This window comes from Chlorocebus sabaeus, chromosome 5 (genome assembly GCF_047675955.1).
Source record: "Chlorocebus sabaeus isolate Y175 chromosome 5, mChlSab1.0.hap1, whole genome shotgun sequence".
Taxonomy (NCBI): Eukaryota; Metazoa; Chordata; class Mammalia; order Primates; family Cercopithecidae; genus Chlorocebus; species Chlorocebus sabaeus.
Genome location: NC_132908.1, coordinates 370,464 through 383,218, shown reverse-complemented (window position 1 = coordinate 383,218; position 12,755 = coordinate 370,464). Strand labels below are relative to the sequence as shown.

Genomic DNA, 12,755 nt, shown 5'->3' with positions numbered 1-12,755 from the left:
GAATGACTTGAATGCCCCACCGGCCAGTGACACGCATGTAGGCGGTGCCACGTTGAGTCACTGGACGTATGCAGTGTCCCACTTCTGTGAACGTATCTGCAGGGAAAATCCAGAGGTGCAATTCCCGAGGGAAGGTCATTGCTGCGGTGACTTCAGTGGACAAGTCCGGGGTTCCCACCAGGCTCCCACATCCTCTGCCTGCTGCAGGCAGTGTCTGTGGGCCACAGTCTCACCTGTCAGTACAGTTTTTATTTGCCAATGTGTTAGGTGAAAAGAAAAATAAGTCACTTTAATGGGGTTTTCCTTTTTTGTTTTACTTTTTTACCCTCACATCCTGGGAAGGACACTTCAGTGTTTTGTTTTTGTTTTTGTTTTTTTTTGAGACGGAGTCTCGCTCTGAAGCCCAGGCTGGAGTGCAGTGGCGCGATCTCGGCTCACTGCAACCTCTGCCTCCCGGGTTCAGGCCATTCTCCGGCCTCAGCCTCCAGAGTAGCTGGAGTGGTTTTTTGTTTTTTGTTTTTTGTTTTTGTTTTTGAGACAGAGTCTTGCTCTGTAGCCCAGGTTGGAGTGCAGTGGCGCGATCTCGACCTCGGCTCACTGCAAGCTCCGCCTCCCGGGTTCACGCCATTCTCCTGCCTCAGCCTCCCGAGTAGCTGGGACTACAGGCGCCCGCCACCATGCCCGGCTAGTTTTTTGTATTTTTAGTAGAGACGGGGTTTCACCGTGGTCTCGATCTCCTGACTTCGTGATCCGCCCGCCTCGGCCTCCCAAAGTGCTGGGATTACAAGCGTGAGCCACCGCGCCTGGCCTGGAGAGGTTTTTAGTTTGCATTTCTGCGCTGAGGGAGGAGGATCCCCGTATCTCTGGCAGCTGTCCTTCAGTATCTTCTACGGGAGCCTTTGTATGGTTGATTTAGAGCTGTTTATTACTACACTGTTACTAGTCTTATTAAGGTGAGCTCTGTGATGTGAGTTGCAAGTTGTGTCCCCCACCTCCCAGTTGGGGGCTCGTCTTTTTGACTTCGCTTATGCAGTTTGGCTCTGCAGACGCCCCCCACCCCCCTCCCACCCACGACGCAGTGGAACTTCTGGATTCTGTGCCACGCTTGGAAAAGCCGCCTTGGCCCCAAGACAGAAAAAGCTTCCCTGAGTTTTCTTCTAGGCTTTATCGCTTCCTTTTTTCGGCTTAAATCTTACATGATGGGAATCCATCCCGGTGCAAAGTACCAGGACTTGATGACCACGCACCCGTCTGAATCGCCATCCCAATCGGGTACTACAGTCCCTAAGCACAAGCAGCCTTTTCGTCTGTGCATAAAAGCGTGGATCTGACACGCACCTGCAGCGGCTCTGCGGCGTGAAGGCCGGCCCAGGGGTCCCCGTGTTGAGGCGCCTGGCTCAGGCCCACGCGCGCCGGGCAGGGCAGGGCGCAGGCCCCTCTAGGTCCCAGGCCGAGGTCGGCCCCTCTGCGCCCCGCGGGCTCCCCGAGCCCGCCACGGACGTCCCGGCCGAGCAGAGCTGGGACTCAGCGAACCGGCGGGGAAGCCCCGCGAAGCCCACGCCTCGGGGAGAATTTCCTGCGTGTTCCCAGCGCGCCCGGCGCGACCTCTCCGTCCTGGGACCCCCGCGATCCCTCCGTCCCGCGCGACCCTCTGTCCCGCGAGCCCCCTCTGGCGTCCCCCAGACCCCGCGTTCCCCGCTCTGTCCCCCGCGCGTCCACGTGAACCCTCCCCCGCGCCCGGCGTCCGCGACCCCCCGGTCCCGCCCCCCGACCCCGCCCGCGCCCTCCCAGCTGGGCCTGCGGGGCGGGGCCTGCGGGCGGAAGTGCCCGGGGCGACGGTGGCGGAGACCGGCCTGGCCATGGGCGCCGGGGGCAGAGGCGGCGGCGGCCGCGGAGGCGGCAGAGGCTGCCCGGGCGGCGGCGGGGGCTGGCGGCGCGGGACGCGGGCCGGGTAGCGCTGGGCCGAGCGCGGAGCCATGGGCCGGGCTGGCACCGGGACCGGGGGCGAGGCAGTGGCCGCGGTGGTGGCGGGGCCGCTGCTGCTGCTGCTGCTCGCCCGGCCCCCGCCTGCCTCCGCCCGCGACAGCGGGAAGAGCGGTGAGCGGGGGGCGCGGGCGCCATCGGGGGAGTGGGGCCGGGGCCGCGGGCGGGGCGGGATTGTGACTCACCCCCGGCGCACCTGTGCGCTCATCTGGCGCGGCGCGGGGCTGGGGTCCCCGCCGCGGGTTGGGGGCTCAGGGTGGCCCTTTGCGGCGCTTCGTGTCCGAGGGGTCGAGGCGGGCGGGACCCCGCTCTTCCTCCTGGTTTCCCCGAACTGGGTTGGGCCACATCGGCCCCTGGAGCGCCCTCTCCTCTCCCTCCTCCCTCCAGAGCGCTCGGGTCCGGCGCCCGGCGCACTCGGCGCGGGGAAGTGGAGGGGCCCAGGGGCCTGCCCGGGACTCCAGATGGGAGGAGTGTCTGGGCACTGAGCTCACCGGCCCGGTCCGGCCTGGGAGAGGGGCAGAGCCAGGAGAAAATTGTTAGACACTGGAGCGGGGCCCGTGGGCGTCATGGCTCCAGCCCTTCCACAGCGACCACCAGCCCTGGTACAGCCACTTCCCACCGCCCGCCCGGCTTCTGGGAGGAGGGACTGAGGAAAGGGCGCCCCTCTCCCCTCTTGTTTGGAAACTTTGCATTTCTGTTCCCTGAGGGTCGCCGTCCCTGACTGAGGTCCAAGGAGCCGGCTGGATCAGGGAGAAGGTGTTGCCCTTCCAGGGTCTGTACGGGGTAGGGACGTGTGTGTGGAGACCGCCAGGCCTTGGCCACCCGGAGATGCTGAGGACTTGCCCTGGCCTCTGTGGCCTGGAACTCTCGAGGGGTCGTGTCCTTGCCGGCCGGCGTGAAGGGCCCACACGTCCCCAGTCACTCGGGTGCCCAGGTTCCTGGCAGCTGATCCGGTGCTGTTCCCTGACTTCCCGGCCCCCAGCCTCTCCCCCGCCCCTGAAATATTGCTCTTTTGAGCTCCTGTTTCTTCTGGGGGCTGTGCCTCCTGCTTTTTGAGCTTGGCACAGCTAGAGATGAAAAGCAGTTTTCCCCGAGGACGGTGCCCGGGATTAAATTGCTCCATGGCTGGGGGCAAAGCTCACGCCTGTAATCCCAGCACTTTGGGAGGCTGAGGTGGGTGGATCACCTGAGGTCGGGAGTTCGAGACCAGCCCGACCAACATGGAGAAACCCCATCCCTACTAAAAATACAAAAATTAGCTGGGTGTGGTGGCAGGCGCCTGTAATCCCAGCTACTCAGGAGGCTGAGGCAGGAGAATCCCTTGAACCCAGGAGGCGGAGGTTGTGGTGAGCTGAGGTCGCTCCATTGCACTCCAGCCTGGACGAAAGAGCGAGACTCCGTCTCAAAAACAAAAAAAGAAAAAAAGAAAAAAAAATCACCTGGGTGTGGTAATGTGAGCCTGTGGTTCCAGTTACATGGGAGGCTGAGGCTACCATGAGCTGTGTACATGACACTGCACTCTAGCCCGGGTGACAGAGTGAGACCCTCAAAAAAAAACAAAACCTTACTCCTTAGGAAACTGGCAAAGGAAATTCTCCTGTTCCAGAACTCAGGCCTGGTGAGGGGTCCCTGGGAGATGGAACACCTGGGTGTGGGCAGTGGAGAGGCCTGATGACTGGCTCAGCCCCTCACTCCTCCCAGCCTACCGTGGAGCAAGTGCTCTGTGGCATCTGTGGGTGGTCAGGGTCTCCCATGGGTGCCTGTCCTGGTTTGGAGGATGTGGGTCAGGGGTCTTCACTCAGGTTCCCAGGACAGGGGCAGGGACTTGCATTCCCACGTTCCTCACCCAGCCCTGTGTCCGTGAAGGGGCTGTGGGGCAGGCAGGGGGGTGTGTGGCTGGCCCTCCTCACCCTGTGGTCACCTCGGGCTCAGAGCACCGCGAACAGCCTGGTAGTGTGGGCGACTTGGGCAGGGAGCTTGGGCTGCAGAGCCCTGGGAGAGGCCCTGAGGGCCTGTGAGCCCTGGGAGTCGGGAACTAGGTGTTAGGACAACCTTGAACAGATCTCTTATCTCTGTGTACCTGCTGAAACTTCACAGCCACCAGCTGGGTTCTAGGCGCCCTCAGGCTGGCGCTCCAGGGCCAGAGGGGCTGAGGGCTTTGCCCCAGCAGGCCCAGGGGCTGTGTGCTGCAGGTGGCCTCCCCTGCCTGTCCCCACAGAGGCCGGCTCTCTCCAGGACACCGTGGCCCCGGAGGCTTGAGTTTTCTCTGCCCACATTATCAGGCCACAGCCTGGTGGGTGGGACCTGGTGGCCAACAGACACCTGGAAAGCCTGGAGTGCGTCGTGGGTGGAGCCTGTCCCTGCCCCTGCCCAGCCCCCAGGCCAGGCTCCCCTGGAGCTTGGCCTGGCTTTTCCGACAGGCTGCTGTTGGCAGGTATATCGTTTCTTCAGGTGCCTCTATGGGAGTGTCACCAGGCTGGCAGGAGAGCCTGCTGCTCACCTGTCTTCCTCCTCAGGAGGGGCCTGGGCCTGGGCCTGAGCCAGCCACTCTCCAGTAAGACCTAGGCAGGGTTCCTGAGTGCAGGACGGGGAACTGCAGCAGAGGGGAGGATGCCGCACCCTGCTGTGTCCACTGTGCATTTCCTCCTGAAGCTTTTGTCATTAATTAACCTCGGAGGGAGGGGCCCGCGCCCTCCACCCTGACCTACCCAGGAGAAGGCTGGGACCCAGGGAGGGAAGGATGCCCAAGGTCACAAGGGCACGAGGTCGGAACTGGCACGGGGGCTGGGGATGAGAGCCTGTGAGTCCTCACCTGGAGCCATGAGCAGGATGTCTCCCACGGGCCCTTCTCCATCCCCGCACCAGGCATGGACGCATTTCCTGAGGACAGTTAGGAGCCTTGCCCGCTTGGAATGCAAGGGGCAGCTGTCCGCTTGTTCTCATGGCTGGCCAGGCTTCTGGCCTGGGTCCCTCCTGCACGCGGGGTCTTCCTCTGGGTAAGGGGGAGTTTGGGCTCTGGTCTGGCTGTGTCCGAAGACATCACAGCCCAAGCAGGCAGTCAACCCATCCAGAGATGGGGGATGTGGAGGGCTGGGAGGAGGTGGGAGGGCCATGCCTTGGTAGCCAGGGCATCTGCGATGAGGGGCGGGGGCTCCTTCCTGACACCTGCTGGGTCCTTCAGCTTCAACCTGGGTTGGCCGTGGGGAGTGGGGTCTTCTAAGGTTGGAGGCGGTTAGGGTGGCGACGGGTGCTGAGGTGCCCTGGGGCTTGTTTGGAAGCTGCTGCAGTGAGATGGCAGCTGTGAAAAGACCCAGATGCCAGGAGGGTGGGATGTAGGTCATTTGGGGAGGGATGGCAGAGGACTGGCTGAGGGGCCAGAGGGTGGCCGTGACCTTTACCAAGGTCAGAGTTGGTGTGCCAAGGGCTGCAGGTGGGTCCCCCGGGGCTTCCAGCCCTTTCCCTCTGGGGACCTCATCCTCCCCATCTGCGGCCCTGGAGGAGGGCTCCCAGCCTGGCTGACGCCTCCTTCTCCTCACAGAGGTGGGGCTGGTGTCCGAGCACTTCTCGCAGGCCCCGCAGAGGCTGTCCTTCTACAGCTGGTACGGCAGTGCCAGGCTCTTCCGCTTCCGCGTGCCCCCGGACACTGTGCTTCTGCGCTGGCTGCTGCAGGTCTCCCGGGAGGGCGGCACCGCCTGCACCGATGCAGAGATCACCGTGTAGGTGGCCGCCCACCTGCCTGCCCACCCCCCGCGCCCGGCCAAGCCCTGCGCCTGAGCCCTGTGCTGCTCTCCCGTCTCCAGGCACTTCCGTTCCGGTGCTCCTCCGGTCATCAACCCACTGGGCACCAGCTTCCCAGACGACACCTCGGTGCAGCCCTCCTTCCAGGTCAGGGTGCCGCTGAGCGCTGCACCGCTAAGCAATGCCTCTGTCAACGTTTCCCACCCAGCCCCCGGGGACTGGTTCGTGGCCGCCCACCTGCCCCCGTCATCCCAGAAGATCGAGTTGAAGGTGAGAGGGGCTGCCCTCCGGGATGGAGGCAGAGAACCTCGCGGCGACGGCCAGTCCCTGCCGTTCACCTCTTTAGGGTGGTCTTTGCTCTAGGCTCCACACTGCGTTCTGGGGCCAGCCCTGCTCCTGCATGCCTGGGGTTTCTGGTGGGACCCTGCCCTCATGCCTGCATTCTCTGACACCACCCCTGCCCACACCTGTTCTCTCCCTAGGGCTTGGCTCCCACCTGTGCCTACGTCTTCCAGCCTGACCTGCTGGTCACACGGGTGGTTGAGATTTCAATCATGGAGCCGGATGTGCCCCTACCACACACTCTCCTCTCCCACCCCAGCTACCTCAAGTGAGCGGGGCCTGGTGGGGCAGCCCGGCTCTGGCCTCCGGCCCCACCTCAGATTTGGTGGAGTGGGTGCGAGAGCCTGGCCCTGAGCCCTGGGGGTGGGCTGGGGAGTAGTCCAGATGCCTGGCCTCCTTGGGTCCCCACAAGGTGGGCTGAGGAATGGCAGAGCCCGAGCCAGCTGTGTCCCCTTGCTGCAGGGTCTTTGTCCCCGATTACACGCGGGAGCTTCTGCTGGAGCTGCGGGACTGCGTGTCCAGCGGGAGCCTGGGTTGCCCTGTGCGTCTCACCGTGGGCCCTGTCACCCTGCCTAGCAACTTCCAGAAGGTGCTCACCTGCACCAGCGCCCCCTGGCCCTGTCGCCTGCTGCTGCCCTCACCACCCTGGGACCGGTGGCTGCAAGTGACAGCTGAGAGCCTGGTGGGGCCCCTCGGGACAGTGACTTTCAGTGCTATAGCTGCCCTCACAGGTGGGCCGCACAAGGGCTGGAGGGATGGCCCTGCCCCTCCCCAGATCCCTAGACTTTCCTCCAACCAAACCCCTTGTCCTCTTGGCAGCTTGCAGGCCACAGAGTGTAACCGTCCAGCCCCTTCTGCAGAGCAGCCAAAACCAGAGCTTCAATGCCTCCACTGGTCTGCCCTCCCTGAGCCCCGACCACCAGGATCTGGGCAGGAGTGGCAGCGTGGACTGCAGCCCCTTCTGCCTCACAAACTACCCCGTCATGCGGGAGGACATGGACGTGGTGTCCGTGCACTTCCAGCTCCTGGACAGGGTCTCGGTGAGGGTGTGTCCGAACACACCGTCCATGATGCGACTGCGCCTGAACACCGGCATGGACAGCGGGGGCTCCCTCACCATCTCCCTGCGGGCCAACAAGGTACCTGCTGTCTGCAAGCGGCCTGTGGCCTGGGCTCAGGCAGGGCGTCGGGCGGCCCCTGCAGGGCCTCCTCATTTACCTTGGCACTGGGACAGGCAACACAGTGACACCAGCAGGCATGGGCCAGGACAGGGGCCCATGTTGGGGGCGCCTACCCTGCTGGGCAGGCTTGCTCCTGTCAGCAGGGCCCAGGGTAGCTAGGGTCAGAGGTGGGGTGGAGGGAAGATGTCCCAGGGCCCGGGGAGGAAGGGTCCCGGTGGGCCCTGGGCCTGCAGGAGTCTCAGAGAAAGGCACCAGCACTGACCGGGCACGGTGACTCACACTTGTAATCCCAGCACTTTGGGAGGCCAAGGCAGACAGATCAGGAGGTCAGGAGATTGAGACCATCCTGACTAACACAGTGAAACCCTGTCTCTACTAAAAGTACAAAAATATGGCCGGGCGCGGTGGCTCACGCCTGTAATCCCAGCACTTTGGGAGGCCGAGACGGGTGGATCACGAGGTCAGGAGATCAAGACCGTCCTGGCTAACACGGTGAAACCCCGTCTCTAATAAAAAATACAAAAAACTAGCCGGGCGAGGTGGTGGGCGCCTGTAGTCCCAGCTACTCGGGAGGCTGAGGCAGGAGAATGGCGTGAACCCGGGAGGTGGAACTTGCAGTGAGCTGAGATCCGGCCACTGCACTCCAGCCTGGGCGACAGAGTGAGACTCCGTCTCAGAAAAAAAAAAAAAAAAGGCACCAGCACCAGGCTGAGCTGGCATGTGGGGCGGATGACCCCACTGTGGCCAGGGGCTGCTGGGGCTGAGCCGGCACTGCCTCCCTTTCCAGACAGAGATGCGGAATGAGACCGTCATAGTGGCCTGTGTGAACGCTGCCTCACCCTTCCTTGGCTTCAACAGTTCGCTCAACTGCACCACAGGTATGATGGGCAGGCATCACCATCAGCGTGGCCCCTGCCAGCTCCCCACGCTGGCTTCCTCTGATGGGGCCCTCTGGCTCCCCTGCAGCCTTCTTCCAGGGCTACCCCTTGTCTCTGAGCGCCTGGTCTCGCAGGGCCAACCTCATCATCCCCTACCCAGAGACAGACAACTGGTACCTCTCCCTGCAGCTCATGTGCCCTGAGAACGCTGAGTAAGTAAATCTAGGGCAGGGACGGGGGTCAGGCACCCTGTCATTTCACTCAGGATTACAGGCGGGCTGCCTGAGGTTGGCATTCTGAGTGACCCAGCTAGAGGGGTGCTTCTTCCAGGGCTACTGAAAGCTGGGGGCCTCAATGCTGGGTTCTCGTGTCCGTCAGCCTCTTGGGTGTGCTGGTGGCAGCTGGGCTGTCAGACCACTGCACCAGCTTTCCTGTGGCCCCTTCCTCAAAGGGAGTGTGAGCAGGCTGTGGTCCATGTGGAGACCACCTTGTACCTGGTGCCCTGTTTGAACGATTGTGGACCCTACGGCCAGTGCCTCCTGCTCCGCAGACACAGCTACCTGTATGCCGGCTGCAGCTGCAAGGCAGGTGAGGGCCAGGGCCCCGCCTGCCCCAAGACGCTGCTGCTGTTGGCTTCCAGTGCTGTGCCATGCCTCTCCCCTGGGGAAGCGCCACAAGGGGCTGGAGGGAGACCCCTGCAAAGCAATGCAGGGGCAAAGCCTCCTCCCCACTCCCCTGTTCCCCACCAACAATCTGTCTGCCTGGCACAGGCACCAGGTATCCCCGGGGGTGATACTGCCTCCTGACCTTGGCCCCGCCCACTGTGCCTACCCAGCTTGCCCCTGGGTGATGAAGGGGCTTCTCTGCAGGGTCCTGGGTGAGGGGTGGGCCCTGAGTTTCAGCAGTGCCCCCAGCCTCCGCCGTGGGGTTTTGTGCCCCCAGGCTGGCGTGGGTGGAGCTGCACGGACAACAGCACAGCCCAGACGGTGGCCCAGCAGAGGGCAGCCACACTGCTGCTCACACTCAGCAACCTCATGTTCCTGGCCCCCATCACCGTCTCAGTGCAGCGATTCTTCCTGGTGGAGGCCTCCGTCTACGCCTACACCATGTTCTTCTCCACGGTAGGCTGGCCCCTCCTGCAGGGACTTGGGGTGGGAGGGCGGGATGGCACTCACGGAGCCTCTCCACAGTTCTACCACGCCTGCGACCAGCCCGGGGAGGCGGTGCTGTGTATCCTCAACTATGACACGCTACAGTACTGTGACTTCCTGGGCTCCGGGGCAGCCATCTGGGTCACCATCCTGTGCATGGCGCGGCTCAAGGCAGTCCTGAAATACGTGAGTGGCCCTCGACGTGGGGTGTGGGCTCTGGGGGAGCAGGGCCCCCAAGTGCAGCCTGCAAAAGGCAGTACCGTGGGAGAGGCCGGACCTGGCGTTGGGCACAGACCCTGGAAACCTCACATCTCGGCCGAGCACGGTGGCTCTGGTGGCTCACACCTGTAATCACACCTGTAATGCCAGCACCTGGGGGAGGATCCCATGAGGCCAGGGGTTCAAGAGCAGCCTGGGCTGTACAAAAAATCGAAACGTTAGCTGAGCATAGTGGGTGCATGCCTGTGGTCCCAGCCACCCGGGAGACTAAGGTGGGAGGATCGCTTGATCCCAGGCGTTGGAGGTGTTGGAGTGAACCGAGGTCACAGCACTGTGCTCTAGCCTGCGTGACAAAAGAAAAGAAACCTCATGTCTTCTGTGATGCCACACGGAGATGTGGGTCTGAGACCCTGCAGGCAGTAGTGAGGGGGCAATGCCAGCTGTTTGGAGGATGCCAGGAAGGGAGGTGGTAGGCAGGGGAGGCCAGGCCCCCTACCCTCGAGAAGCCCCCACCCATGCTCCCTGGCTCCTTGGTGCCAAGGATACTTTGGGGACTCTGTGGCAGCTGGCCCTGGCATGGGGAGACTCGTGCCCTAGGTTTGTGAGCTGCATGCTCTGCCCTGCTGCTGCTCTGGGAACTACAGGCTGGGTACTGCCCCAAGGGGGTGCCCATGGGAGCCCCACAGCCAGGGCAAGGGGGAGGCTGGGAAACACCAGGGTCCTGCAGGGCTGAGTGCAGGGCCTGAACCTGCAGATAGGCGGAGAACTGTAAGTTGTGGGCAGAAGTGTCTGATGGAGACTGGGGGGTAGGAGCCCCTCCCTATGGAACAGTGGGCGGGAGACTGAAGCCACCCTGATGGGGGATTCCTGGAAACCCAAGGGTACAGAGGGCTAGTGAGTGTGTGGGTGCAGAGCTACCATATGTGGCTGTCCAGTTTGACCACCCTCTAGTCCCCCAGAGGTGCCCGCCTGGCCACATTCACCTGTGGATGCGATGCAGAAGCTGAAGGAGGGGCGTGTCCCTGCCGGCTGGCAGAGCTGGTCAGAGGGTGGCAGCAGCTCCGAGGGGGCAGGCAGAGGTGCTGCGGGGCCCTGGGGTACACTTGCTCCTGCTGGGCCTTCAGCCCTCAGAGATGTCCCTGCAGTCATCCCTGTGTCTTGCCCAGGTGCTGTTTCTTCTGGGCACACTGGTCATCGCCATGTCCTTGCAGCTGGACCGCAGGGGCATCTGGAACATGCTGGGGCCCTGCCTCTTTGCCTTCGTGATCATGGCCTCCATGTGGGTAAGGAGCTGGGCTGGCTGGCACTGCTGCCCAGATGCTCGCAGAAGAGAGCCTGGCCCCTTGCTCTGGCCACATTCCCGGTCTTGCTCCAACCAGTGAATGCCCGTATCTGCTGGGGGTTGCCATGGCACCCACAGAGGCCCAGCATGGCTGTGTCCCTGAGGCCTGGGCCTGAGGACCAGTGGCCTTGTGCCCTTGAGCCCCCTTGAAGCAGCCCACCCTTGTCGTTCCGCTGCCCAGACCTGGGCAGGCCCCCAGTAACTGCTGTTTCCGGGCCCTGGGAGCTGCGGCTGCACTGATGCCTGCGCGGCTGTTTTCTCTAGACTTACCGCTGCGGGCACCGGCGCCAGTGCTACCCCACCTCGTGGCAGCGCTGGGCCTTCTACCTCCTGCCCGGCATCTCCATGGCCTCCGTGGGCGTTGCCATCTATACCTCCATGATGACCAGCGACAACTACTACTACACCCATAGCATCTGGCACGTCCTGCTGGCCGGGAGCGCAGCCTTGCTGCTGCCGCCACCTGATGAGCACGCCGAGCCCTGGGCCTGCTCGCAGAAATTCCCCTGCCACTATCAGATCTGCAAGAATGATCGGGAGGAACTGTACACGGTGACGTGACACCAGCCTGGGGACAGCTGCTGCTCTGATGACCTCTTCAGCCAGGAGCTGCATCGAGGGGGAGGCACCTGGTTCAGCCCTGGACAGATTGATTTCCAGCTGAATAAAATTGGCCTGGGTACCCTCTCACTTCCTCCTACTGAGGAGAGGGCCACCCTTCCCTCACACGCACCTCTCCCGGCCAGCTGCCTGCTGGCTGCTGAGGTCCCTCTGCAGATCCCAGCTGCTGTCTGCAGTGGCCCCTGGGGCCTGGGCTTGGTTACCTGGAGACCACAGGTGCCTGTGTGAGGATGGGGCTGTGTGCTCTGCTGGCCTACGGGTGGCTAGAGATGGGGTGAAGGACTCCCTATGGTCCTGTTCCCTGGTGAGGCTGTGGTAAGAGGCCCATGGAGCCCAGGAACCCTGAGCCCACCACTGGAGCTGGGAGCTTTGAACTCCGAGACCCCTGCTCCTGGCCCCTATGTGGCCCTGATGCCAGCCTGCCTGAGGCATGGAGGATCCCCCTCTGCTGCTGTGGTCATCATAGGGACTGGAGACCAAGGTCTGGGGATGCAGGCTTCCGCCCCGCCCTTCCCTTTTTCTTGGCTCTGGAGCCTTGGGTCCCTGAGAAGAGTCTCCTGGGACTGGGGTGCTCTGCTGCTCTGGAGATTTGGCCCACAAGGAACCCCTACCTAGCCCAGTCCACCCACCCCAGCGTTCCTGGGCCTCCCTCTGGAAGCTTTCTCTGGGTCCCAGGAGCTGTGGTGGTGTCTGCCCCCTGCACTGGACTGTCTGTGCCCTGTGGGTGTTCAGGAGACTGGGCTGTCTCTACTCCTCATGCAAGCGTTGTGGGGGAAGCAATGACTAGGAGCAGCACCTGGCCCCTCCCTGAGGCCTGTGAGTGTTGGATCCACCCTGGAGAAGTGGGCAGCTGAGATCCAGGTGGGGTCCTCCTACACTTGGCTCTGGGGGCTTCCTTTCTGGGTCTTGTCCGGGGTGTGGCTTTCCTGAGGGTCTTACCTCCCCCAGCCACCCTGCCTTTGACCACCAAAGCAATCTCTAAGCTTATAAAAGAGAAACATGTATATATGGGGTGTTTTGGAGTAAAAGAAAATTCTAAGACATTAAGACATATTTTTATGTAGATCTGATTTATCTGTGATTGGTGAATTTAATATTCTACAGTGATTTTTCAAACTAAACGAGTTTTTACATTTTTTCTGCGCTCGTTCCCTGGTAGGGTAAGTGGGCCCCAGGAGAACAACCCCCGCCCCGCCCGCGTCGCCCTTTTGCGGAAACGCCTGGGCCGCACATTGCCAACGGTGCCTTGAGCTGCTGCTGCTGTCTCTGCAGGGTGTTTTTTACGGTCCCTAAAGGGGGC

General features: G+C 62.5%; 1 protein-coding gene across 2 annotated transcripts; it reads left to right on the top strand.

Moving 5' to 3' along the window:
• The first annotated feature begins 1,822 nt into the window (after positions 1 to 1,822).
• On the top strand, positions 1,823 to 12,576 carry PGAP6 (post-GPI attachment to proteins 6). 2 transcript variants are annotated; one of them, XM_007980054.3, is made up of 13 exons: positions 1,823 to 2,097; positions 5,522 to 5,699; positions 5,784 to 5,991; positions 6,204 to 6,331; positions 6,526 to 6,794; positions 6,883 to 7,202; positions 8,032 to 8,122; positions 8,211 to 8,334; positions 8,574 to 8,710; positions 9,065 to 9,243; positions 9,313 to 9,459; positions 10,659 to 10,775; positions 11,099 to 12,576. In XM_007980054.3, the coding sequence occupies exons 1-13, from the start codon at positions 1,977 to 1,979 to the stop codon at positions 11,393 to 11,395; spliced, it is 2,316 nt and encodes a 771-aa protein (XP_007978245.3). In that variant the 5' UTR covers positions 1,823 to 1,976; the 3' UTR covers positions 11,396 to 12,576. The 2 variants fall into 2 exon arrangements, with proteins under 2 accessions (XP_007978245.3, XP_007978255.3); XM_007980064.3 differs by having other exon boundaries at positions 1,860 to 2,097; positions 10,704 to 10,775.
• The last annotated feature ends 179 nt before the right edge of the window (positions 12,577 to 12,755 follow it).

Coding starts and splice junctions, on each gene's coding strand:
- PGAP6 (XM_007980054.3), top strand. CDS start 1,977: ATGGGCCGGGCTGGCACCGGGACCGGGGGCGAGGCAGTGGCCGCGGTG. Junction 5,992..6,203: donor CCCAGAAGATCGAGTTGAAG/GTGAGAGGGGCT, acceptor TTCTCTCCCTAG/GGCTTGGCTCCCACCTGTGC. Junction 8,123..8,210: donor TTCGCTCAACTGCACCACAG/GTATGATGGGCA, acceptor GCTCCCCTGCAG/CCTTCTTCCAGGGCTACCCC.